We start from the raw sequence: 26,335 nt of genomic DNA, 5'->3' as shown, positions 1-26,335 counted from the left end.
TATCTTTTATGGTTAACTCACAATAACACGTGTAACTCCCGATAGCTTAGCAGTTCGAAGCTTTCTCATTATATTTGTCTAATCTTACGTTTATAACACTCTCAGTCATACCTAATTAAAAAAGTTTACAGTATTAAATATTCCATAAAAGAGAATCATAGAAATCGGTATAGAAACATCAAAGTTATACGTGAACTACGCTAATAATAAGCCATCACGCGTGAATACTGAATCATGCTATATGCTTCCTTCGATTTCACCAGGATCCCATCATCAGACCCTGACCGGACAATCGGACCACCTGCATACCACCATATATTAAAAAAACATCCCAACAAATTGAGCACCTCCTCCATTTTTGAAGTCCGAAATCCACGCGGGCGAAGCTGCGGACGGAAGCTAGTGTATAATAAAGTAACTTCAAATACACCACATTTAATAGAAAAGTACATAAAAAGTATGTTGTTTTCTGCAAACTGATTTTATCAGCGGCATCTAACAACCAGCACCTGAAATTATGTTCATAAAACAGACTCATCTTTCAGCTAACAGCGCCCTCTCGAATAGTAGCCTGAAAATAAATAAAACTCGACCAGGGCCACTAGGAAAGCAACATTCTGTTTACTAGTTCATACGTTAGATGGCGTTTTTACCTAGTATAAACTATTTTTGTTCTACAAAATAAATTGATTTGATTTGATTTGATACAATACGAAAACTGTTGATATCATAGATTTAAAATTAAAAAAACAAAAAGATTTGTGTGTTTATAACTCTTTTCCCTTTTAAATTGTTACGATATGGTAGAGCCAAGCCTTACTATATGAATGCTTTGCTAAAAAATATTACTCGGTCGTAAAATATTTTAAAATATCTGGGTTACTATTTTTAGAATAATATTTACAACTAGCTTCATTTATTATTCTGAGTACAATTTCATGACATGGCATTTAAGATCACACTTATTTTTACACTGGACTACGTGAGTATCTATCAGATAGCTGTGAATTGGTCAAGATTTTTTTTAAATAGTATAATGGAACTATTCAGTGGGAAGTTATATTTGCCGTCATGAATGTTCCGGACAGACGGCGATGCCACCGTTGTAGAGCCACGACTCAACCATTTTAATTGTTCATTTTGTGTTGTAACTGTGAGTTATAAATCGTTATTCTTTTTTTATTCTTTCAATAACGTCGCGGCGCTTTACCACTTCTTACTTACTTTTTATCAAATTTAGAGGCCCACTTATCTATTACTATGAAGAAAATATAATTAAAAAAAGTGTAGAAGTTGTCTCATTCATTCAGTATTTTGATGTCGTGCAAACTCCATTATCGCCGCTGCATTAATTATTGCAAAGCAGAAACACTGAATCAATGTGCAAACTTTGCGGCTATCTGGGCTGTGATTTCATTAAATTGTAGCATTTTACTGCAATTTGTTGTCCTTTTATTGCGTCCCGTTTAAGTTTGGTTCTAGTTGTGAAACAAAACAAACAATTTAACACAAAGGAGTTTGTCTTCTAAATATTTTACTCTAATTTATTATTCTTTTTTCATTCATTTATTACTATATTTAACGCTACAGCCGTAAGGCGTTAAATTATATATTTAAATAAACATCCCAGGATGTCTCCTGATATGTTCATATAATGGAAATAAAGACATATGTTTTCCTCAAAGTTTTTCCACAAAACTTGTCTCTTATCCTACAATATGATTTTGTGAGTCTCAGTAGAACCATAAGTTACAGATAAATATATAACACGTTATCTGAAGTTTCCGTTAAGTTGATACATTGACGAAGCAAGTCAATTCAAAAATTAAAAAATATTGTGAAAGGTTTCTATAGAAAGGTAACCGAAGTATAATAATAAAATAGATTGTAATAATGCAATGTATGTGGCAGCCTTAATATGCATTTTCAGTAAGGAAAGCAAAATCATTAAATCACAACTCTATTATGTATAAAGCCGCTTCAATCTTCTATAACAGAGTGTGTAGTAATCCCCGTACACAACTACATATAATACACATTTTGTGGAAATGTAGGTTAATAGAACGTTTCGTATCTTCGGTAGAGTTACGATAATACAATAAATGAGTTCTGCGAAAGGTAACTAAATAAGATATCAAATCAGATGTGAATGCACTAGTATGTATTCTTATTAACTCAACAATACACATCAAATGTTGTTTGCTCTAATGAAACATCAAATCAACTCTTTGTAGAAAGAAAGTAATAGAGACTAGAGAGTAAAACTTGGGATCAAATGGAGTGCTTTTGGACGAAACTTAATAATTGCAAATAGGTATTATGTTCATTACCGACGTACAAATAGGTGCTCTTTGTTAATTAGTTTATTTATATAACAACTTTATTATGAGTACGTATTAATATTTTAACGCAAGCGCCCTCGCGTTGTGTTACCTCTAAAGTAGTGTTATCACCTCTCCGGTCCGGGTTCGGTCCCACGGCGCGAAACCCTTGGGTTTAAATATTACTAGGTATTTTTTCCACAAAAGTCCTTAATCATTATCTATCTAACAATTTATCATTAAAACTATTCTTATGAGCTCAAACATACATCTGCAGTAAGTTGCAGAGGAATTAGGTATCCCGCAGACTACTTGATGCTGCATCAGCACAAGGTTACCATAGTGTGTTGCAAATACAAAAGGAATAATTAAAGTAAATCAAATATCAAATAAATTGGATGATATTTAAACGCCTGAATAGATCTTCTTAAATTTTAGCTAAGAACCATTTCGATCACATCAGGTTTCAAACAAAAAATAGCCGCTTCAAAATCGGTCTATTCGGACGCACGTTTAACTTATGACATCCCTCTTTTCCGTCGGAAAGTATAAAAAATGAAGTTTCCTTACGTGACGTGTAATTATTAAATTATTTACTAAGCTCCTTAGAATAAATTATTTTTTCGAATGATAATTCTAAATATTCCTAGAAAAGTAAAATCATGGAAAAATATTATAATATTCCTTAATGCAATGCCATGGTACAATTTTGTTCGTATTAGCATTGCAATTAAATTAAACGTTATAAGTATAACATAACTATGTGTACTGATACATCTGTCAGAACATCATCAATAACTACAGGGTCAAAAGCAACTAATATGAACCATTCTTCAACTAAACAGAATTGCTAGATAACAATGACATCAGCTGTAATATTCTGTAAGATCTCGCGATCAAGCTCACTTCTAAATCCGCAATGAAATCTATACAAGCGCCAGAATACGAGAATGTTGGTGATGCGACTATTCTCAATGATTCATAAATGAGATTTTGCGTATATCACGGAAAATTTTATTCTATATACCAAAAATCCGATACTTTTGCGTTATCGCATAATCTAACCCAAGACGTCAAAGTCACGTCACTTCATGATAACCGCACGGCCACGAGCGGCGGCGCGGGCAGCGGCCAGCATAGCAGCGCGGGTGGTGAGAAAAACCATTGTAAGGATCGCATGAAAGAACTCATAGGTTTAAGTGCAATTGCTTTTTCCGCTACCCGCGTAGCCGCGTCCGAAGACGCGCCGGTACGTCAACTTTACGCCGAGAATTATTAGGAAACTTTTCAATTGAGAGGTCTTCGTTGAGGTCTTAACAGAGCCTGTGTTCAATCCATATATTTCTAGAAATCTATCAATATATTTATATAATTTGGGAAAACAAGTTGATCAAAATGAAGGCAACGTGATGAAAGTGATTGGCGATGATATAGATCGAAAAATGGGTTTATGACTACTTTCACATCTGTCTAATTCACATTTTCATTAATTAACGATACCGCTCACATAAAATCATAACACACGTCTACATTGGGCATTTAAAAAAATATTTCAATATTGTCGATCAATTTGTGTACATCCCAGTATACGTTTCCTGTAAACCAATGTTTACGCGGATATTTCTGAAAATATTTCGTGCAAGCTGTTCAACATTAGATTTGCGTGAATAATTTAAAATTCATCATAGTCGTAACATAAACAAAATATCATAAAAACGGGCACGCCATCGATCATGCGTCGACTGACGTTTTAAACAAACTGACTATCCGCCGCGTGCGGTATAATTGAATCTGTATCGAATACAGACCGTTATTGATGCTACCCCAAAAACATAATTAAACCTTAGCTATCAAAAAATTGATTTCATTATTCTCTAACTTAGGTATATTGTTACGAATAACTAATGTTTCTCATGATCTCATGTTAAATTATAGCTCTAATTCGGATCAAAAATGTAGTATAAGAGATTGTTATGGAGGATGAATATATGTTGAGACGTGTTGATGGTTTCAGGCTCTTTATTCGACTGCTCTCATAATACTAAATTAATACTATACATTACATGTCTTATATATTAAGGACACACACTACAACATTTAATTATACCAATTTGTAGATGGAACTTAAGGTGAAAAACTGAACCTCATTTTATTCTTATGTTAATATTATATTACAATCTATAGCAAACGAAGTAATACTAATGTTATCTCGCAGACAACACATAGTTAATGAAATTAAATATTTCAAAACTAATCAAATATAGCGAAAGTTTTAAAAAAGTTATATGCCACTTGGTCACGCATGCTAGACAGATCAATAAGTAAATGTGTAGACCCAGAAACCATGGCTCAAATCTACATTTGAATGGAGTAAAAGCTGTATTCTACGAAAGGAACGTGTGAATTTTCTTTCCCTTTCCTGTTTTCATTACAGAATTTTTTGATTAAGTTCACATGAAAGGCGGTTAGCATTTATTTTAACGTAATTTAGTCGCATAATTATATATTCGTACATATAGAAATGTAATTTACAATTTTATATCAAAACGGTGTTAATAGTACTTACGTATACATATAGGTTATTATATTACATATATTGTTCACTGTATATTGGATAAACAATGATGTAAAAAATATCCTTTCATGTGCAACTAAATTCTAACAAAAATTATTCTAATCTCATCACGATATACTTCGATATTCATTCATATAGAAATTTGACTGCAAACAAATTTAAAGTACCTGTGGTAAATACTAGAAAATAATTTATCAGTAACTTATTTACTTTGTTGCGTTTTAAGCTGGCTTAAATAACATTTGTCGAAACACAAGCCAACCACACCGACCAATCTACAAACGATGACTACCCTCAAATCGCATTAACTAACGTAGTAGGATTACGACCAAATCGGGTATAGTCCAATACCGCGTATGTTACGAAAAAATCAAATTCAGATATATACATATGTTTTAACTTATTTTTTAAAAACTTTATTTGTCCCTTACGCTGTATTCACAATTAATGCTAATTATGAGGTATTGTACTATACCCGAAAAAATTCCTATTTTTAGCACATGGATAGCGAGATTAATTAAACAGGGTATATGTACTTGTTTAAAGTAAAATTTATAATCTAAATTTTATATTCTTTTTTTTATAAAATGATTATAAAATAAACTTTATAATCTTCGGCATAGAAATATAGCTTTCTAACAAAAAATACAGGCACGTACAACAATTGTTTTAGGAAACAGGCTAAACTTCAAATGTAAAAAAAAATTGAAATCCAATAAGGAAAAGTTTCCTAAACTTGTTAAGACACTAATATTTACAATTTAACAGAAATAAATATAAAAAATACAGTGATATTGTTTCTATAGTTGCTATAGTTTCCTTAGAAGCACATGCTGAACATTAAATCGTAAATTTGTTGGAAATTCTAGTATTAATACTATAAAGACCACCAACACACGCCACCCATAAACGTTTTATAGCAGTTTGTATCGGAACCGTAACCTAATGGTACATGACTTAAAATAAAATACTATTATTTGTTTTAAACAGATGTGTTTCTTTGCATGAAACAGCAACACGATACGTTACCGCTTTCAATTTTCAATAACTTGAGATATGAAGATGTATTGAATTTTATCTTTTCTCGTAAATAGTTTGAAAGTAATAAAGTATTTCAACATTTACAAAAATGGAGGAACTTAAACCGTAATACCGATATGATGTAGTCCCATTATAAGACGAATACTTTTGCCTTTATTTACACACCTACCTTCTTATATCTTTGAGTCACCTCACGTACATTGGAAAGAATGACCAAGCCATTGCATCCCACTACATATAATATTTTAATTGTATATAAAAACCTATTTATCATTATATACTATTCATAAATCTTATATCTTGTAACATTATTATTTTTTTTGTTAAATTCATATATTTTTGATATGCATTGCTTATGAAAATTCAGAAAAATCTTATTATTTTTCTACCGTAATTACGAGGGTTAACAAGTGAACAAGCCGGCTTATTATTACTTGTGGCGGTTATCGTCAGCTGTGCACGGTGCACTTGTTAGTTGTAATGTCGCAGAAATCTAGCAATGTAAGAACGGGATTTGAGGTACGTTTAAAATCTGGTGGAAAAAGTGCATGAAAAATTAAAACTTTGGGCAAAAGAAAATTACATTAAGATCTTGGTAATATTTGAGATTTTATGAATTGTTGCCTTGTTCTAAGTGGCATTATTCTTATGTTGGAATTTCAGCCTTTTAAGATGCAAATGTAAACTTTTATTTCTGCTCCTTTGTTCCATCCACATAATGAATGAGCCAGCCGCATAGCATGTTCATAACGTGACAAAACTTATACAACGCCAAATTCAATTCGTTCTTATTTGTCCTGCGCTCTTAGGGTTTTTGTAAAACTGTTAAGAGCTACCTCTGCCCACTGGAACTAAGCGAATGCATCGTGTGGATGCATGAATGAATACGTACATTTTGTTGTTCAAGGGCTTCTGCTCTGAGTGGTCGGCACTTAACACAGCGCCAGAGGTGGCCATATTTTTCGAGCAGTATTCCGATTCAACTCCAGAGTTCGCCTCGGTCGTCGTATGTGATTTTTAATTTATATCCTTGAAATACCTCGTTGTTATTTTCTTATTTATAATCTCGTTATTTTACTATAACGATGTCACGTAAAATAAGAAATAGATCTTATTACGTTATTTACTTAAAGTTCCCTGTCATACTATTAAAGGTGACATTTTTTATGACACACGAAATTTAGTAGTTAGGAAAATTTGAATCATATAATTTCTTATGTAGGGCACAATTATTAATATTATTTACAGTAAAATTCCAAAACACATATAACCAAAAAAAAAAGATATATAAAGACAATACTTCCTCGAATACAATATATTATGGCCGGTTTATATACCAGTAAAATAAAATAATAATATATTTGCCAATGTCCCTGTCAAATATGCAACGAATAGGGAATTGGGGTTATTAAGACGTTACCTTTAAATTGGAATAGAATGTATGTCCTATGGTTTTGAATTTCTAATACTGATCCAGTTAAAAAATATGGTATACTACGGGGTAGGCCTGTCGCGGGTAGGTGTGGGTAGCGGGCAGGGAGATTGTTGCCAGTGTAAATACATGGATATCGTGAGATTCAACATCTGGGACCTTACTCCCTATGGCACTACAGCCTCGTAACGCGGCCGTTACGTTATTTTCATGAAATTAGCGTGGAATAATATTTTTTATATGTACCAATTTATATTATCTTCAATACAACGCTGTTTGTTTCGTGCTTTTTCTACACTGTCAAAATAACGCGTGGCATAGAGAGTAATGCCCCTGATGTCTTAGGGGAACGAGAGAAGTCGGATCAACTATGTTATTCGGTTTCTATTTGACTACCTACTACTTACCTGCTCTTCGGTGAGAAATATATAACAAAACATCCCCACTTTCTAAACCATAATCTGTCATGAAAATGTTAGTTTTTATCGAGTTGTTATAATCATCAATCATCTCTGTATATAAATAGAAAAGTTTTAGGTCAATCATCGAGAAATGCGTAAGACTTATTGCTTCGGAAATAAATGAGATTCCAAACTTTTTATTCAGTGATAATGATCTAAAGCCTTCAACTTGATACAGTTCAAATAAAATTAAGTTTCTATACTCTTTATAGAAATAGGGTTAAAGTTACCATCATTAATATTAAATAATGTTTTCAAAATCGCCAAAAGTTTAAGTGTCGAAACTTCTATATTCATCAACCTTTGTATTAAATATATCACAAATTTTACATTGTTATTCAAAATGCTAGTCCAATTAAGGGTTTCAAGTACAATTTACTATCTTTGTGTACATTATTATATAAAATACTGTTCGTTCTATTTAAAATATTCAAACAAGACACGTCTATTATGTCTTGAACTGAACAATTACAAATAAGGTAATAATCTCTCGAAAATATTGTAGACAATTTAAAGAGACAGTAAATATGATGTTACAAATTACCCGCAGCTTGAGCACCTACTTAACAACTCATTTATAAAGTTTATAATCTTACAGCTTCTATTCAAACCCGACTATCAACGTAGGTTCAATATTTTGCCTGTCATTTAATATCCCGTACCTTCAGGCATTGCAAAATACAGTGCCAGCGTAATATTATCAAGTATTAAACAAAATTTTACTCGGAAACATTTTAACGTTTACCGAATATTAGTTAAAGTTTGACTTTAGATAATGTTGTAATAAAGTTATTTCTACAGATTTTATAGCGGTCTTTTATTTTATCATTTTTTGCCAACGTTTTAAAAACTTTACAGCCTTGGTGGTCAGGGGGCGGACTGGTCCGCCGGTTCGGTGAAATAGTTTTATTTCAATATCATTCGCGTAAACATACGACATCATTTTGTTCTGATTGGTGAATTAAAGTCTTGGATTGAAAAAGCGACTAGGATCGTTTATTAAAAACGGCGGTAAACCACTAACATATTTTAATTTTATAAATAATCTAATGTATTTTCTGGCTTGTTTTTCTTTAACGCAGTGCAACCGAGCAACGGATTGACATGATTTTTCACGCAAATAATTTATGGATCGTAGTCACACAGGTAAGTTTTTCATCCGGAAAAATCTTCGTTCCTGTGGGACTTTAATTCCGGGAAAAGATTCACGCTTGGAGCCACGACCGCAAGCGTATAGGTATAGTATATATACACGTTTAATATAAAACGGTTTTCTGCGCAAGAAAACTGAAATAGAGAACAATGGATGAGAATTTATAACTCCGTGTTTCTCGAGAGACAAACAGCTATAAAACTAGTATATCAAATAGACAGTTCTGTCTTAGTCGGGTATAACTGACCCGCACACCTGGCTCTAATATGATTATTAGAGTTCATTTTTTAACTTTCAAGAAATATTAAAATGAAACATATATAGGAATTAATTCCTAGACACCCGATCAGAATTAACTTTTCTTCGACTGAATGAAATTATATAAACGAAACGTTGAAGTTCGTTGTCCAATTCAATTTTTTTTATAGTTCTAGGGAATGACATGATACGGGACATAATAGTTGCAGAACGTTTAAGCCGCTGGCTAGTTTTACTCGCTTACAAAAGCCGGTGTCGCATGTCCTATTAAGAGTTTCCATTAACTTATTACAAGTTCAGACTTCAGACATTAACACATAAATAAAATTACATATATATATTTTATTTTAACTATGGCTTATATTTTCCAATTCTCTAGAAGTGTTTCTTCTCAGACGTATCACATGTGTAGTAATGATATTTATTATGGCAACATTTAATCAGGCCTATTCATTCGCCAGCTACGAACATTTATACAAATATCTGCCTATACCTATCTACCCTTTAAGTAATTGATTTATGATTCAATTGACAAATAAATAAAAGTGCATTAGATAGGAAAAAATCAAAGGAATACTGAACTAAACATAGTATAATTTAATAAAGTAAGGTTGATATTGCTAAGTACTTATTGTTTCACAAAATCATTCATTTTCAAATATCATAAAATATTGACCGAAGGAAAATAAAATTAATATAGGCAATCTTATCGCGTAATGATCTCTCAAAGCCGACAAATATAAATAGGTACCTATTTATTGCGAAACCCAATCGTTGCGAAAGCCATCAAAGGCATACGGCACGGTTACATATAGGCAGAAATGATATAACGGCACGGGAAGTACCAGCAATCATCATTCAGTAAAAAACACAGATTTGATGGCCCGTATTATTATCACATTAGAGATGATATTTGCATACATTTTTTTTACTACCGGGAGCACGAGATGCTGTAATATCTTATAGTTACTTAAAGGTAAGTTACGACTATTTCATTTTCTTTGTTATTTCAAGTTTTTTATGTGAATGGATAAACTTGAGGCATACTATTAATACTCTTCAGGAAACTCGGAATCTATCTCTTCTAATTCCAGCACAAAGCCCAGTCTAAATACGATCGATACATATCATGACAACCATTGTTGCCAATACAATATTACAACCAATGAAAATAGGGTAAGCCATATAATCCCAGGTTAAACTTAAACCAATTTAAATGTTTGCGTTTAATTTGTTTGTTATTCAGTAGATATTGAATATGATTATCTCATAAATATACCATCGCGAAGGTTTTATAAATGATATGTAAAGCAGTCGAGGTGCAGATAAAAATTTAATCCATACTAATTTTATGCGAACTAATTCCGTCTTACGGTTTCATGGCTAAACCATTAAACATTTTAATGAATTTGATATGAAATAAACTCAAATCATATAAAATGACATAAGCTACTATTGTTTGAAATGTTATGCATAAACCACATCGATAGTCGCCGAGCTTGGTAGCACTCACGAAAAGGTGAAATACATACAATAATGTTAACCACAATATGCACACCAATATTAATTATGAATTACTAGTTTTATCTAGTACATAGCCGTGCCCGCTGCTTCGCCTGTGTGGAATTAGATCAGTACTCGCTCTCTCACTTATATTATCTTTTAACTCCACAATTCTGTTTTGATAAACAATAAACATTACTCAAACTGAAAGTACTTATTTATCAGAAATGATATTTTAAGCCCATGAGAGGCTTTTATGTGAGTCGAGAATTATAGTCGAACAGATTAAAGATATTAAAAAAAAATCAGATAATACGGATTATAATTCATAATAATATTAAATAGCCCTTACCATTGCAACCTATCTTGCTAGTATAGATGCAAAAGTTAGTGAAAATATTTGGCTATTTGTATATTTGTTAGAAGTAAACGTAGAAACAACTGAATGGATTGAATTAATTTCTGCACACGGGTAGATTTGATTAACTCATAGGTTATTTTTTACCCTTGCAATTTGTTCCAATGGGTAATATTTTTTTAATCTGATTTGACAGTGACTGATCTGACGTGGTGCAAAGTTTTAGTGACATTTGTAGCGAGATAAGATATTAAATTATGTACCGGTTAATAGTATTCAGTACTGAGATTAATTTAATCCATTTTGACGAAGCAGAAATATGCAGGACAATTTGTTTTTATTCCGAGACCCTTGTACCATTTCCTCTATTCAATTACTTTTCTCTATTTTCCCAGTGTAAAATTTAAATAAACCGTTCTGTAGTTAATATTATAAAAGTTTACAGGTAAATTTTATTTTGCATATATTTTGACGTTAGATTCCCTACAACTAAAGTCGCACGACGCATTTTTTAAGTCAGTACAAATTTATTATACTTATAGTGTTGTATTAATTTCCTACAAATATTCACAGACTTAATTTTTTATTGAATACGAGTAGGATAGAAAATCTATCTTCACACTCGTGACTATTTGAAACAAATATTGGCATCAATAAGATCAACCATATAAAATTGAAAATACGTGAGCTATTTCCAACTTCCATTCGATAAATCCTATTTGTTGGCACGCAATTTCCAAATGATAATGCCGCACAAATCGATTGACCTAAACATCCGGGGACTAATTACCAAACATTAATATTGGATGATTAAGATCAATTACTCGGTACTCATTTCAATATAATGTGCTCCAGAAGTTTCGTAGATTATTCTATATCAAATTTATGCATTGGATGCGTTCAGATTAGTGAACCTCGAACGCACGTCGATATTGTAATTTTATAGGAAACTTAAGTAGTGCAATTTGTTCGTGCGTCGCAATATAATACTTTATCATTTATAACAATTACAGTTATAGACTGAACGCGCGTACTGTGTGTATGCACTAACGAGCATCATTCGTAAAAAATACTCTTTTATAGTTAAGGTTGAATACACTGATTTGATGATGTTTAAAGTATTTTCTAAAGTAAACATTGGCTGAAGATCCTCTCACTAAGAAGCCTAACCGTAAGCTACGTTGCACTGTACTAAGCATCCTATGATATAAGTCTATACTTTGGACTACTAATTCACTTCTTTTAATTTAAATAGGGGAGAAGGCAAAATTATCTATCAGCCTAGTAAATTCAATCCATAATCAAATATGATGGATGATGGATTCGGATCAAACTATGTAAACGTCTATGGTCATCATCTATTGGAATCATCCGTTTAACGTGATAGCATGATTTATTACATTTCTTTGTACCTTATAACTACATAGACGGAGGGTTATTGCGCTTAAGCGCGGAGCATCCGTATCCCGGACGACAAACGTTTTTGTGATTAATATCACAGGTCCTTTCGTGGCTAAAGGCACTCTTGAGATTACGCAATTACGTCAGGCGTTCATGCAATTTTCGTGCTATTCTTCACTATTATATGAATAAGGTGCGACTCCAATTCATATGTGACTATCCGTAATATCTTTTCAACCATGTTTTCCTCTTACAATTTTTTCTTTAGAATACTTTTATATTTCGGACAACCATAAACTACGCATGTTCTTCAAGGAAAAATGCTGTAGTTTTGATATCACGTTTTTTTTCTAAAATGATTATTTACATCTGTTGCTTTTGGAAATATGTACGATAGTTTTTTTATTGAGTTCTCGTGTTAAATACACTTAGCAAATAAATTTAAACCTAAGGGCCGAGATATACAAAAATAAACCAGTGTTTGTAGAACCTGACCCCGCCTAGGACACCATTTTCTGACTTCGGGTATGTTTATTATTTAAAAAATATTGTTCCAGCTTATGAATTGTGTTTGCTGGCGTTCGTCATATTGTTTTGTAACCTCACAACACAGCCGTTTCCACAACAAAGGCGAATTTAAGGACCGCTAATTTATTAAAATCTCTTAATCCATTTAGGGTAGAGTGGGCGGAAAAGGAACAAACTAACATACATTCATTCATTGGAAAATATTATCTACCGTTACTACTGGGGCTCCTTTTGCATATAATGTAATCTGCATTATAGTCCAATGGAAATAGGACGTAATTTAGTAAAACATTTTTAAAATGCATAGCTGCTACGTATTCTCAGAACCATTAAAAAGTCCCATCCATAACACATAGCCGTGCTATATCCATATTGAAGTTTAAATCACCTACGTGTTAGGAAATAAATTCTAGCTAGTAGTTGCATCTCGATATTGTACAATTTGAAAGTGCTATTACTTGCAATAGCGTTACAAGCTATTATTGAAATTAGGCGTAATGTGGCTTCTGTTGGATATAAGTAATTATCCGATTGATAGCGGTGAAAATAGAACACGGTGTTATACTATTTATTAATTCCCTCCATGTATACCTTCCATTTATTATCTTGTTCAATACGTATGGGTAGTAGATCTAATGCTCTATCTTGCTAATAACACAAATATAAATATACTTATTACATCGGATGTATATAGCAGCGCTTACATTCGAGCAAACCACATGAGCGCAGCCGTGAACAAGACTATTCATCATCATCAGCCGCAGGATGTCCACTTCTGAACACGGGCCTCCCCAAGCACCTCCAGCGACTTTTATGAAGTCTGCTGTTCACCTCGTGAGTGAACGTTAATAAGACAAGACAAGACAATTACGTTAATAAAACGTCATACATTAAATAACTTTCCATGAAGCATATGAGAAAACTAACCCCACGCGTGATTAGTCCTGACATATTGGCTTTATCGAGTAACACAAGCCTACACTAGTCTATTAGATAATTGACGTGGCTGAGTTAATTAATTAACAACATAATATAGTTGGCAAAGCTAAACAGCCTCAAATTGCATGACACAGGGACACATCAATAAGGTAGTTTTATTTCCAGACATCATATTCTATGCTTAAATTTTTAGATTCAAAAACGCCTAAGAGATAATGTAGCTTGATATTAGTAAATAACTTTTAATATTGCTGAGGTAAATAAACAAAACAGATCGTTGAAACTATAAAAAAAAAACAATTAGGATATTAGCATTAGCATAAACATTATATAATTAATAGTTTCATTCTTTAATAGTATTCGAAGAACTCTGAAAGTGTTTGCTCTGTGATTTAACAAGAAATAAAAGTACAGAAAAATGATACATTTTTTTCATCAGTCTTGTCATCCAAATATCCTCGCTATTTCAGAAAAGGTGACCATGCAAGCGTAATTGTTATTGCTTGAGTTTGCATATCTGTCGCCAAGCAGCAGTATATTAGCAATGTTAGATTCTAGTTTGAATGACAATGACATTATTAGCCTTCACTACGTAATGTCTGTTGAATCAGTTTTTAATTCGTAATTAAGTATTGTGTTATTGGTTATGTTTGTAGTATATAAATTTTGCAACAGATTCTGGTCATTTGCTTTTATAATATCTTGATTACTTAACAATCTCTTAAAAATATTTTTGATAAATATAAATTCAATACGTATATCCTGAACGACACCGATCAATAAATTTATATTAAACACCTAATATTAATTGAACATAATACTACTTCTCAAACCTTCAACGCACACGATAATAACTCCGATCGCCAGTAATTGAATGATAGATTCTGTGTCATTTTATTGGTGAAAATATTTGGAAACTCAGTAAATTTTAAAATAAATATTTACTACATTTTAAATCTCAATTGCTTCTATTTATATTGCGTTACTTTTCAAATTAATAATAGATATACTTTTTAAACAAATAATACTATTCTGATAATAGATATTTCGTGTAAAAAGAAGCATCGACCAGCGGCATCCTCGGATACGCTACTTTCAATATGAATTAATGGCACGGGCTTCCTCTACTACTGAGAGTATTTATGTCTTAGCCCACCAAACTGACTTCGTGTATATTAGTAGGTTGAAAACTCGAAATTCTTATAGAATATCTCAGGTCTGCACGCTTCCTCACGATGTTTTTTCTTCGTCGTTAAAGCAAGCGATAATTCACAAAGGATATTCACATGCTTATTTTTGGAAAAGACAGAAGTGCGTGCCCTTGGGTTTTGAAGCTGCGAACATTTGTCTCGACAGTTCATTTTACTCCGACTAGCCTATCGCCTCTTTTAATAGACATGGCTAATAATATATTTTAATGACCAAAATGTTCAATAATGTATGATATCAAGGCAGGATTTAGTAAGGAAATGGAGGTCGGTTAAGAGTTTCTTGGCAAGAAGCCACATGAACACAACCTTCTTGACTTTTAAATAGGGTTAAGTGAACGCTCCACGGCATCTTTTATTAGACACGGTATATTAACAACTTAAGAATTTGTTTAATATTCTACTTGCATAGCGAATGTGGTATTAAAGTGGCTAAATTAAACTTAAATAGAATTCTTAGTTTTATTACTTTTAACGCCGTCGTATTAGGATTTATCTTTTAATGTTAATAAAGTTTTAGATTGCACTAAATCCTGAACTATGGATGAGGTGTGATCATAAACTTTTAAATAAATATCTAGGAAAGTTTGTTATCGAATAGGAAGACATAAAGACGCAGTTGGTTTTAAATAGAGCGTTTCATAACAATAGCGTGACAGCAGACAGATGATAAGGGACCTAAAGTAATGTTTCTTTTCTAGACGCGGCAAAGTGACCCGACTGCACCAACTTTAATAATTATAATTAATTATAATTTCTATGCTAGTTACTGGGTTACAATCAAAAGCTGGTAGCTAAGCAAGGTGATGGAAGCGCGGTCTTGCACTCGGTCCAACTAATGGCGTGGTGTACATATAACACGCGACGCAAAACAGCTCATTTCACTGAATGAACACTAACTTTAACGAGTCGAGCCATTTGGAATTCAAATTATAATGTTTCGGGGAATTAAACTTACATTTTTACCTGCAAGTTGCAATGATTTTTTTAAACTTTTGCTCCTTCAATAGATATTTTTGTGTTAGTCAGCGTATACCAAACGGTAAACTAATTAAGCACCTATCCATATAAAAACTCAATTAGAGTTCAAAATAACATGCACTAAATGGATATTTTTAACAGTCGCCGGTGCATGGTCCTCAAAGTGTTTTAAGCGTATTAGATAAAAAATTTAATTGCATATGCCTTCAATGTTTTTTGTAGTACGAACATTCTCTTTCACTATGTCTAATATATAATAATAGCACCTCATCTGTTCTACTATACTTTTAAACTTCGAACGTCTGCATCGACCTGCCACTTCTCGAGTTATACGAGTTGAAAAAATGATAAGCGTGATAATATTTTATATTTTTCAAAACGTTTTTTATGATTATCATGAGCAAATTATACACTTACTAAATAAAATTATGTAATAAATTGATCATTATTACAGCTAATAATAATATTTGGGAGAAAATTACTACAAATAATTTAATTAAAAAAAGGATTATCCCTATCTACTCACTCATCACAACACATAACATCAGCCCTGTATATATATACTGTCCCACTACTAGGCTCGGTCCTCCTCTACTACTGAAAGGGATTACGCCTTAGTCCACCACGCAGGCCTAGTACGGATTGATAGACTTTACACACCCTCAAAATTCCTATAAAAAACTTCTCAGGTATGCAGGTTTCCTCAAGATGTTTTCCTTCCCCGTTGCAAACGATAATTCACAAAGAATACACACATAATTTTTAGAAAAGTCAGAGGTGTGTAGTATGTACACTTGGGATTTGAACCAGCGGACAATCGTCTCGGCAATCCGTTACACAACCAACTAGGCTATTGCTGCTTTACTACATGATCTATGTCTACATGGTTGATACTTAAATTAAGCCCCGAGAAATATGTTTCAAAAAGCAAGCAATGACGGGCATTAGGAAGTAAAAGTATTCGTCATTTATGTAAAAAAAAGAGTAAATATTGCTATGCTGTAAAACGTTTAATGGCATGCTGTTACGATTCACTAGTATACACGTACACTCGAAAATCAAAAACGATCACTTCAAGCAAAGCTACTAAATAATGCCATAAATTCAGTCAATTAGATGCCACGGTTACTAACAAACATTTATATTATTTTGAATCGCAAAAGCTGGTACCATTGCTACCAAACCTATTAAGTAATCCGACGGATAGTAAATTATTGATAGTTGCTTAAAATAGTATTAGTAATTTTCCACAGAATAACAGTACAACAATTCGTATATTTAATTTGTTTTCTTGGATGACGTCTTTACATAAGCCAAGACTACAAAATACATATACGCAATCATTATAATATAAGATATATCTCCACAATATTCCGTAGTAATTTATAATATTGTATTTTTCCATTTTTAATTAAATTTCTTATTTTAATTTTGTTGTTTTTTGCGACCTTCGGGTGTGGACTTTATAATTGTTGAAATAAAGTATATTTAATAACAAAAATAATCATCAATTTTAAAAAAATCTTCCATTCCGCACGAGGTCAGTAGTAGAGAAAGCTCGTGCCATTAAGACATATATCTGAATGAATACAGCATTCAATATTTCAAACAATATAATCACCAGTTATTACTTATTAACTTGAATAGTTGCGCAACATCTGTGACAACCATAACTATAAAAACATATCAAATATAATTATTGTTACACTTATTTTATTTTGAAATTTTGAAAGGCAAACATTTATCTGCAAATGTTTGGGGAAAGCGCTACAGACTAGTAGGCAATACGACTAAACGATAAAAAAAATCTATAACTTAGTGGCAGTATGTTGTCTAATGGGTCCAAACAATTTCGAAATCTGAAAGAGTATGATCAATTATTATAATGAGTGCAGGCAGCATCTAAATAATGGCGTGATTGTCATTATTGTTTTAGCTAATATGTGTTCACCTACATATTTGCTACAAACGATCTGTATAATTCTGAATTTTTATAGCTGCTGATTAATGGAATATTTGAATATTTGCTTATAATTAAAACAATTACAAAGGACTGGTTACCTTCTACAGGAGCCCGGAGCGACTGGCCAGCTTCGGCGCGACCGCAGCACCAGCGCCACACGAGGCATGGACCCGTGAATATTTGTCATCTGAGGCGCCGACGTTCGCTTGCGACTCCACCCACGCCTGTTGGTGTTGGCACCCCACAGGTGTGATGACCCATGCTCTGGATATTAATAGCTGTATTAGGTATTACCAAACTTCACTGTGCCATATGCGACGTTTATACAATAAAATGCATCATCACCAATACAGGCTACGATGTAAATGTTATTTGTTTACTATTAATAACATTCATAAAAATAAATGTTCAGTAACTTTTTTAATATAATCTACTTTATCTGGAAACTATTAATTAAAACATCAACGAACATCAAGTAAAGTACTTCTCTGCATTATTAAATTAACTTTATCAGAAGCAGTTACTACCTTAGCTGCGTAACAGTGGATGAAGTTCTACTGTAAAAAAACGAGTTGTATATTTATGTAGCTATAGATTTTTTTAAATACCGTTTTAACTAGTTAACAATGAACCCTTAATCGAAATAGATATCATATCATGTCAAGATTTTTGATTTACAAACCTTTATAAATAGCGTTTCCTCGAATCCTAGGTAATATATTTTATTAGGATTCGTGGACTACAATAAGGCGTTTGACTCATTGGAACATGATTCTATCTGGGAAGCATTACAAATACAGGGAATACAAGGAAAGTATATACAAATACTAAAAAAGATATATTCGAACAGCAAAGCACGAGTAAGGTTGGAAACAACAGGAGAAGAGTTCCCAATAGAGAGAGGTGTTCGGCAAGGAGACCCCGTCTCACCCAAACTCTTTTCGGCAACCCTAGAGATGGTATTTAGAAATCTGGAGTGGGATAATTATGGAATTAATATAAACGGCGAAACTTTAAACCACCTCCGATTTGCAGACGACCTGATCCTATTTTCTGAATGTCCAAAAGACTTGAGCACATGCTTCAAGAATTATCGGAGGAAAGCAAGAAGGTAGGACTTTCAATGAACACAGATAAAACTAAAGTTATGACTAACGGCTCACAAGCTTACAATATAAGAGTAAATATGAATCAAATAGACTATGTAGAAGAATATATATACCTTGGACAGTTAATAGCACCAAATGATACTATGCAAAAGGAAATTGATAGAAGGATAACTAATACTTGGAAAAGATATTGGTCTCTAAGTGAGATCATGAAGAATCAAGACATGCCACTAAAAGAGAAAAGAAAAGTATATGCCACGTGCATTTTACCCTGCTTAACATATGAATGCCAAACATGGGCATTAACGGAAAAACAAACAAGAAAAATTAATGTATGCCAAAACGGAATAGAGAGAAGTGTAATTGGAGTAAAAAAAGACGGGATAGGGTAAGACTACAAAATATTAAACAACTAACTAAATTTAAAGATGCAGGGAAAATATGTAAGAAATTGAAATGGAAATGGGCAGGTCATATGTTAAGAGATAGAAATGGGAAATGGACAAAAACAATAAGTGAATGGTACCCGAGGTATGGGAAAAGGAGCAAAGGTCGACAATCAAGACGCTGGGAAGACGACTTAACAGAACTGGGGGACCATTGTGGATGAGAGTTGCGAGGGATAGGGATACGTGGAAATTACTAGAGGAGGCCTATGTCGAAAGACAAACTGAGGAAAACATACCGATTAAAAATTATGATACTTAAGAATTAATTGTTACTCAGAAATAAAGGCTTATTTTATTTATTTTATTTTATTTATTTATTTTATATAAATAGCGTTTGCTGTTGTTTTCTTTACGCTTATGCTATATTGCTACGCGATAGCTGTTTCACAATGTTTGGATATACCGGACATAATTTGCGCGGTTAATCTACACGTCCAATTCTTTGTTAAAATGGTTTGTACGGAATTTGGTCCATCATTGTTACGTCGAAAGATAGAGGACATACGTCATGTAAGATGTAGCCAACAGCCAACGCAACCAGATCATATTTTTTTATGAAATATAGCTTTGGCTACCAACAAAAACAAAAATTACAAAAAACACCAGTCTAGCTGGAAGAGTTCGTACGAGGAGAAAGTATATGGATCAAATAAATGATCTTCTCCGAAAAAGGTTGATCAGGAGTAGGTTCCAACAGCGAAAATGCATAAGAACTTTGGATGTGAAAAAAGGTGTGTCAAGATCGTAGCATGTGGCATTAAATAGTCTGTGTACCACTATAGAACAAGGGCGTGAGTGTGTATGTCTTTTAATTTCTCAGGAAATATTATCAAAGAATAGACGGAAATAAACTGACATTTGGGAATTTAAACAATGAAGATAAAAGTATGCAACGCTTTAAAACACGTTGTAAATCTCAAAATAGTAGACCTTTTTATTATGATATAGGAATATTAAAAAATAAAAAGTTTTTTAACAACTCGTATATTATTTAATAGACACATGCTAATCAGTTGGTCATATAAACCCTAGCTGATGACTAACTGTACAATGTTTAAATAATATCTTCTGTTGAAAACCTCTCAAAATGTCAGTCACTATTCTTTCGATAAAGTTATCTGACGATGAAAATTTAAATAAATTTAAATCTTCAATATCTTTTACCAGCAAACACATTTTTGGGAATCATGTTTCCACCTCAACGCAAATTGGAAATTATTTCTAGATTATTAATTTAACCGTAGCGGTTACATATAGCAAAAAGAACTCTTTACAAATCTTTTCGCGTTTTAGACTTTGTAATGTGCAACAGAGCGGTCTCAAAGCAAGTGAATCGTAAAGCTTACGCATATAAGGTAGCGATGGATGTGGCCCCTGTTCGGAGCAGGCGCGGCGTCCGCGAGCGCTCATGAGCACTTCCCTCCGCGGCCGCTCGGCTATCACCCCTTCATCCAAGGGGCTCTCCACATATTCGCACTCGCCGCCACCCTCCTCTCTGCCCTCTTCTACCACGCACGCAGACATAACTATCTTAATCAAACGCGTAAAGTCCACTTTTATAAGTCACTGCACTAATGTATTAAATGTATAGCAGATAAACAGTCATCGCACGTACTGAAATATTCACTAAACTGTCAAGGCGAAATAGTTTTACTGTTTGTACATTTATTCGTGACACCATCAATCTGAAACAAATAACGGTTGGTTATTTATCTTATAGGATCGAAAAAAGACTTTTCGTCCGGAATAATGGAGTTTATGTTTGCGGAAGGCCGCCAACCGAAACTTAATAGATAAGACAAATGAAATGACCAACAAAAGTAAGGAGTATTTTTATTGTTACAACGAGCATAGTTTGTAACAGTGTATCCGTAGTGTAACTACAGCTTATATTTTATGGTTAAATATCATTTTTATGACTGATGAACGCTCTACCGCTATAATGAACTACAGCGAAACTAGATTTGTCGTAGGACAAAACTTAGCATTGTCGTGTATAAATTAGAGTATAGAAAAGTATATACTCGTAATTATTGCATTTCATCGTGTGCTACAAGTACTTTATAAAAACTGGTGGAAAACAAATCTTAAAAAAATAAGCATAAATACGCAGAGTTATTTACTTTTTTTTTACTTTTAATAAATATTATGGTAAGATTTTCTTTGTTCTGTGGCCTCTACTGAGAGGTAGAGTCTTAAAAGGATTTTTTATTAAATAAACTCAAGTCTAAATAAATTATATGAAAAGGTTAAATAAATTACAAAGGGGTTAAATTTGTAAAACTAAATACGAAAGAAAAAAATGACACTTCTAACTTTCTCATCTCACTAAACGCAGCAACAGCTAGACGGATTTGGATGAAATTTGATACCTACACATGTAGACCATATCATGGATATTAATGACTTATCATAGGATACTTTTTATGCAGGTAATTTGCTCCCGTATGATACATTAGATTTCTTTTACAGTTGACGCAGGCGTCCTACAGATGGTGCTAGTATTCGCTACGATGTTTCAGGGATTATTGAAGCGGGGACATTTTGAAAGCGAACTAAGCAGCGAACGATATACCTTGTACATTAAACATCAAAAAATTAAAATCACCATAACAATCCATATCTACTGTATGAAACAGGGTATTATTCTGTTTTCTGCTATATGCAGTCATGTATAATTATATGATACTAAAATATCTATGTCAATGTAAGTATATATTGAAGATTGAGTAGATTGAATCAAATATGATCATAGGAGTTGTGGGGGCAACGGTAGTCGGCGTCAACCCTAGAACCGTCTCTGCCCACCCTAGATAAAACCTCCCGCTCAGAAGTGCCTCGCGTGGTGCTGGGCTTTCATTGAAATCGATGAGCTTTTCTTTTACTTTCCGCTAGTGCTGCCCACCCTAGAGAAAAATCCTAGCTACGTCAATGTATATATTATAACTACTTATAATATACCTACGTATGTATGGATGATTTATAAGTGTCCAGAGTGGAAAAATATGTTAGTTCGCGTCTTACGTTCTTTCGTTAGTATAGTACTTATTCATAATTCATATTCCAGAAAAAAAAGGCCACAAATGTTTTTAGTGTTCAAGCATTAATTGTTCTTAAAGTATATGTATATGGCGCTTCATAATCTTGAGTGCTACAAATGTTTTGCGATAAAGAACTCTCAATAAGAGAATAAAACTATAGACGGAAAATATTAATTGGGGCGGCAGCAATAGCCTTGTAAGGAGAGAAACGGACTGCCGAAACGCAGTTTCAAAACCTAAGGGCACGCACCTTTGACTTTTCTTAAGTTATGTGAGTATTCTTAGTGATTATTATTGTTTACTTTAATGGTGCAGGAAAGTATCGTGAGGAAATCTACATACCTGAGAAGTTGGCTGTAAGAGTTTTAAGGGGAATGTAAAGTCTGCCAGTCGGCACTAGGCGAGCGTGGTGGACTAAGGCCTCTCAATAGAGGAAGTCCGTGCCCTACGGTGGGACATTATGTGTAGGGCTGATATAAATATATATTTGATTATTTGGAGAGTTTGAAGAAAATATTATTTGTGCTATGGATTCTTTTTCGAGGTAAATTATTTATTTTTTATAATTCGAATGTAAAATATTTATATTTCACCATTTTCCACGGCTTTACAATGGAACCAGACGGATTATAATTGTAGTTACATTGTATAATTTTAAACTTTTATCGAAAGCGTGATATCAGAAAATGTATTTTCATTTTAACCAATTATTTTATGACGCGAGGATTAAAATAAATCTGCTTAGTAGCTGGTTAATATGTTTCGAACGCATTATCATACCAAATACAAAAGTCACACTCTAATCTACGCACCCAAATAAATGCTAATAAAATAAGTACCATGCACATTAGCTGTATATGATAACTGTTAAATATAATTTACTTGAAACTTTTGAAGCAGGCCTTAAACGAAATATAATATTACATTTTATACAGTACATTTTTAAAATATGATTGACGAGCATGTGTCGAAAATTAGTAACTGAACACGCGTGTAACGTGGCGTGAACTCTGCAAATCGAGTACAACAATGCCTTCAGCGGTTTTAACGTTCCTGTGTTTTTATGTTGCAGACATATATACATAGGTACATATATTATGGCACTGCCAAAATTATGTCTATTATAAAACTAACAATTTATAAATAACATGGCAATAACAATGCCGCTTTTGCGCTCTAATTAATATCTGGCAGTTTATTAATTGGTTAAGACAAAATATTTAATAAAATAATACCTAATTTTTAGTATTCACATTTTCAAGTAAGAGACAATTATACATTGAAACTAAATGTATTCGGTATTTACAAATAAAAGACATTTGTAGTATTTGAAATCTATGGTTTGTTTCGGCCAATAAAATAGAGATCATTTTTAAAATATTAGATATAAATTTTTAAAATACCTCATATTCCCAGAATACAAAATTGCCTTATAATTCGTTGAAAACTTTTCTTGGAAACGATATATCCTATAAATGTCACCTACCAACAGCGGTGTAGAATAAACTTTAAAATGCATCGAGATCTGCATAAGTTTATACTCTTCTTTTACCTTTAGTTTGATTTTAGTTTGGAATTTTGCAATTGTTTTGCATTAAACCACCTTTGGGGTAAAGTGCAAATGCGTCTCTTAATATGCGTGATATTATCGACTTTATTTAATCGATACTGAAAAGCACCTTTATTCTCTTGCGTTATCTTTAAAAATAGTTTTTTTTTATTAATATTTTTTTATATAATCCTTTGCACTGCGCAATAGCCATTTGATTGAAGTATTTCTTTCTACAAACTGAGTCTAGATACAAAGCACAGATCATCTAAAAATACAGGTGCTTAAGTAGGTAATTTAGACAGTATCTATATAAAAATAAATAACAATTAACAAAATTAACGAATACATTTAAGCGGAATGAAAAGCCGAATTAATATAGTAATTTTTCATAACAGCGTAAAAAAACGTTTTTATTGAAGTAAAACCGACATCGATCCGTGTAAACACCACAGGCTGAAACTTTATTACTTTAATCGAGTAATCCCCAGGTGACTTAGAGACCTGTTACGGTGTTATAAATGTCATTTGAAAAATTACCCTCGCAAAAGAGTGTAATTTTCCTTAATTTATGTCTATAACTTATTAATAATCATTTTTAATACATTAAAAGACATGTTTTTATTGTATATTCGAACATATTTTGAATTACTAAGAACTCGCTTCGTTAAAAACCAATATGCCTTGACTGGGTCCAGAACGATTAAAGTGGCATAGCATGAGGTAAGCATAGGTCAAAGGGTACAAACAAGGCAGTGGACCCTACAGATCGAGTTGGTTTAATTTATTATTACAATAATGACGAAACACAACCCCTACTAAGTTCTTTGTAAGGGCAGACGTGTTCTGCAAACAGACAAACGCTTACCTATGCTTCTGAACTGATTGAAACATTAAATTAAAATAATATTTAATCAATTCGATTTAATTCAATTATCCATTCTCGACATCCTCATTTCATACACTATAATCAGCAATCAAATGATGCAAAATGTAAATTCGACGTATATGTAGTACATGTATAGGATTTAGGGCTCGATCCAATACCTTAATGCCTAAAATGGTTTGCTAAATTTAATCTTGGAAACTGTCAATAGACATCCCAGGAAGATATGGGATGTTTTCAGAAAGGAAATGAAAGGTCACGTGCGCATGGGACCGTTCGAAATTAAATTACATTTACCTATATGAGGCAGGTCGGGAATGTAGACCAGACCAAATTGTAAATCTGATCCTGACAAATCTCGTAGACATATTGATGAATTTTAAATGTGTAAAACATTATTGAAGACGCTAGATGCGGCGACTATTTTGACGTACACGATGAGTATATTGATTTTTATGCTTTCCATTTAGGATAATCAAACATAAATAACATTATGGCATGTATTTTCAAATAGCATGATAGTGACCTTCTGTGTAGTCCCGTACCCAGTAACGAGAACTGCGATTGACCAAGTCTGTATAATATACAGCCCCAATTATTATTTATGTTTAAAAACCTAACCCATAACAAATACTACTAGTAAAATTAATCTTTTCAATTTAAATAAGGTGACACGATTGCTGCTGAAACATAATATTCATAATTGTTCAATAGCTTTTGCGCGTGGCCCCGCCCGCGTTTACGCCCACTTCCAATTTAAAAAGTAGCCTTTACGACTCAGAGATAATGTGACTTTCTATTAGTGAAAAAATATACAAAATCGTTTAGTATTTAAAAAAAATTATAATTTTTTTTTTTCTCTTTGTAATATAAGTTTAGATTTTATCTATGGGACATGACGATAGTGACCACCATTTTGATAAATTTTGCCACAGCTCTCTTAGTTTTTGATTATAACCATTGTAATACTTGAAATTTGGGACTTAAATAATAAATACTTCAGGAAAAATGCAGTGTATAAAGTCCAGTTTTGAATAACATTATTCTTGTTTGTGAATAGATAAGGAATCTAAGCGTCAGGCCAGCGACTATATGAAAAAGGCATATCTGAGAAGAAAAAATTAGAACGACACACTCCCGCCTAAAACTCCGTCGGAACGAAAAGCTTCACTGTGTACA

The 26,335-nt window shown here is 32.9% G+C and overlaps 1 protein-coding gene across 2 annotated transcripts in view; it reads right to left on the bottom strand.

Annotated features, from left to right (window-relative positions):
• LOC115442524 (cAMP-specific 3',5'-cyclic phosphodiesterase) overlaps positions 1-21,372 on the bottom strand; it is a 351,093-nt gene extending 329,721 nt beyond the window's left edge. For both annotated transcript variants that reach the window (XM_037443236.1, XM_037443237.1), the window contains exons 1-2: positions 21,027-21,372; positions 18,221-18,386 (exon numbers count right to left, since the gene is read on the bottom strand). In XM_037443236.1, the coding sequence (XP_037299133.1) occupies positions 18,221-18,386; positions 21,027-21,204 (344 nt within the window). In that variant the 5' untranslated portion in view covers positions 21,205-21,372. The remainder of the gene's footprint in view (positions 1-18,220; positions 18,387-21,026) is intronic.
• Between the last annotated feature and the right edge of the window lie 4,963 nt (positions 21,373-26,335).

Source organism: Manduca sexta, chromosome 26, assembly GCF_014839805.1.
Source record: "Manduca sexta isolate Smith_Timp_Sample1 chromosome 26, JHU_Msex_v1.0, whole genome shotgun sequence".
NCBI classification, from domain to species: Eukaryota; Metazoa; Arthropoda; class Insecta; order Lepidoptera; family Sphingidae; genus Manduca; species Manduca sexta.
Note: the sequence above shows the minus strand (reverse complement) of the source record. Positions and strands in the feature narration are given on the sequence as shown.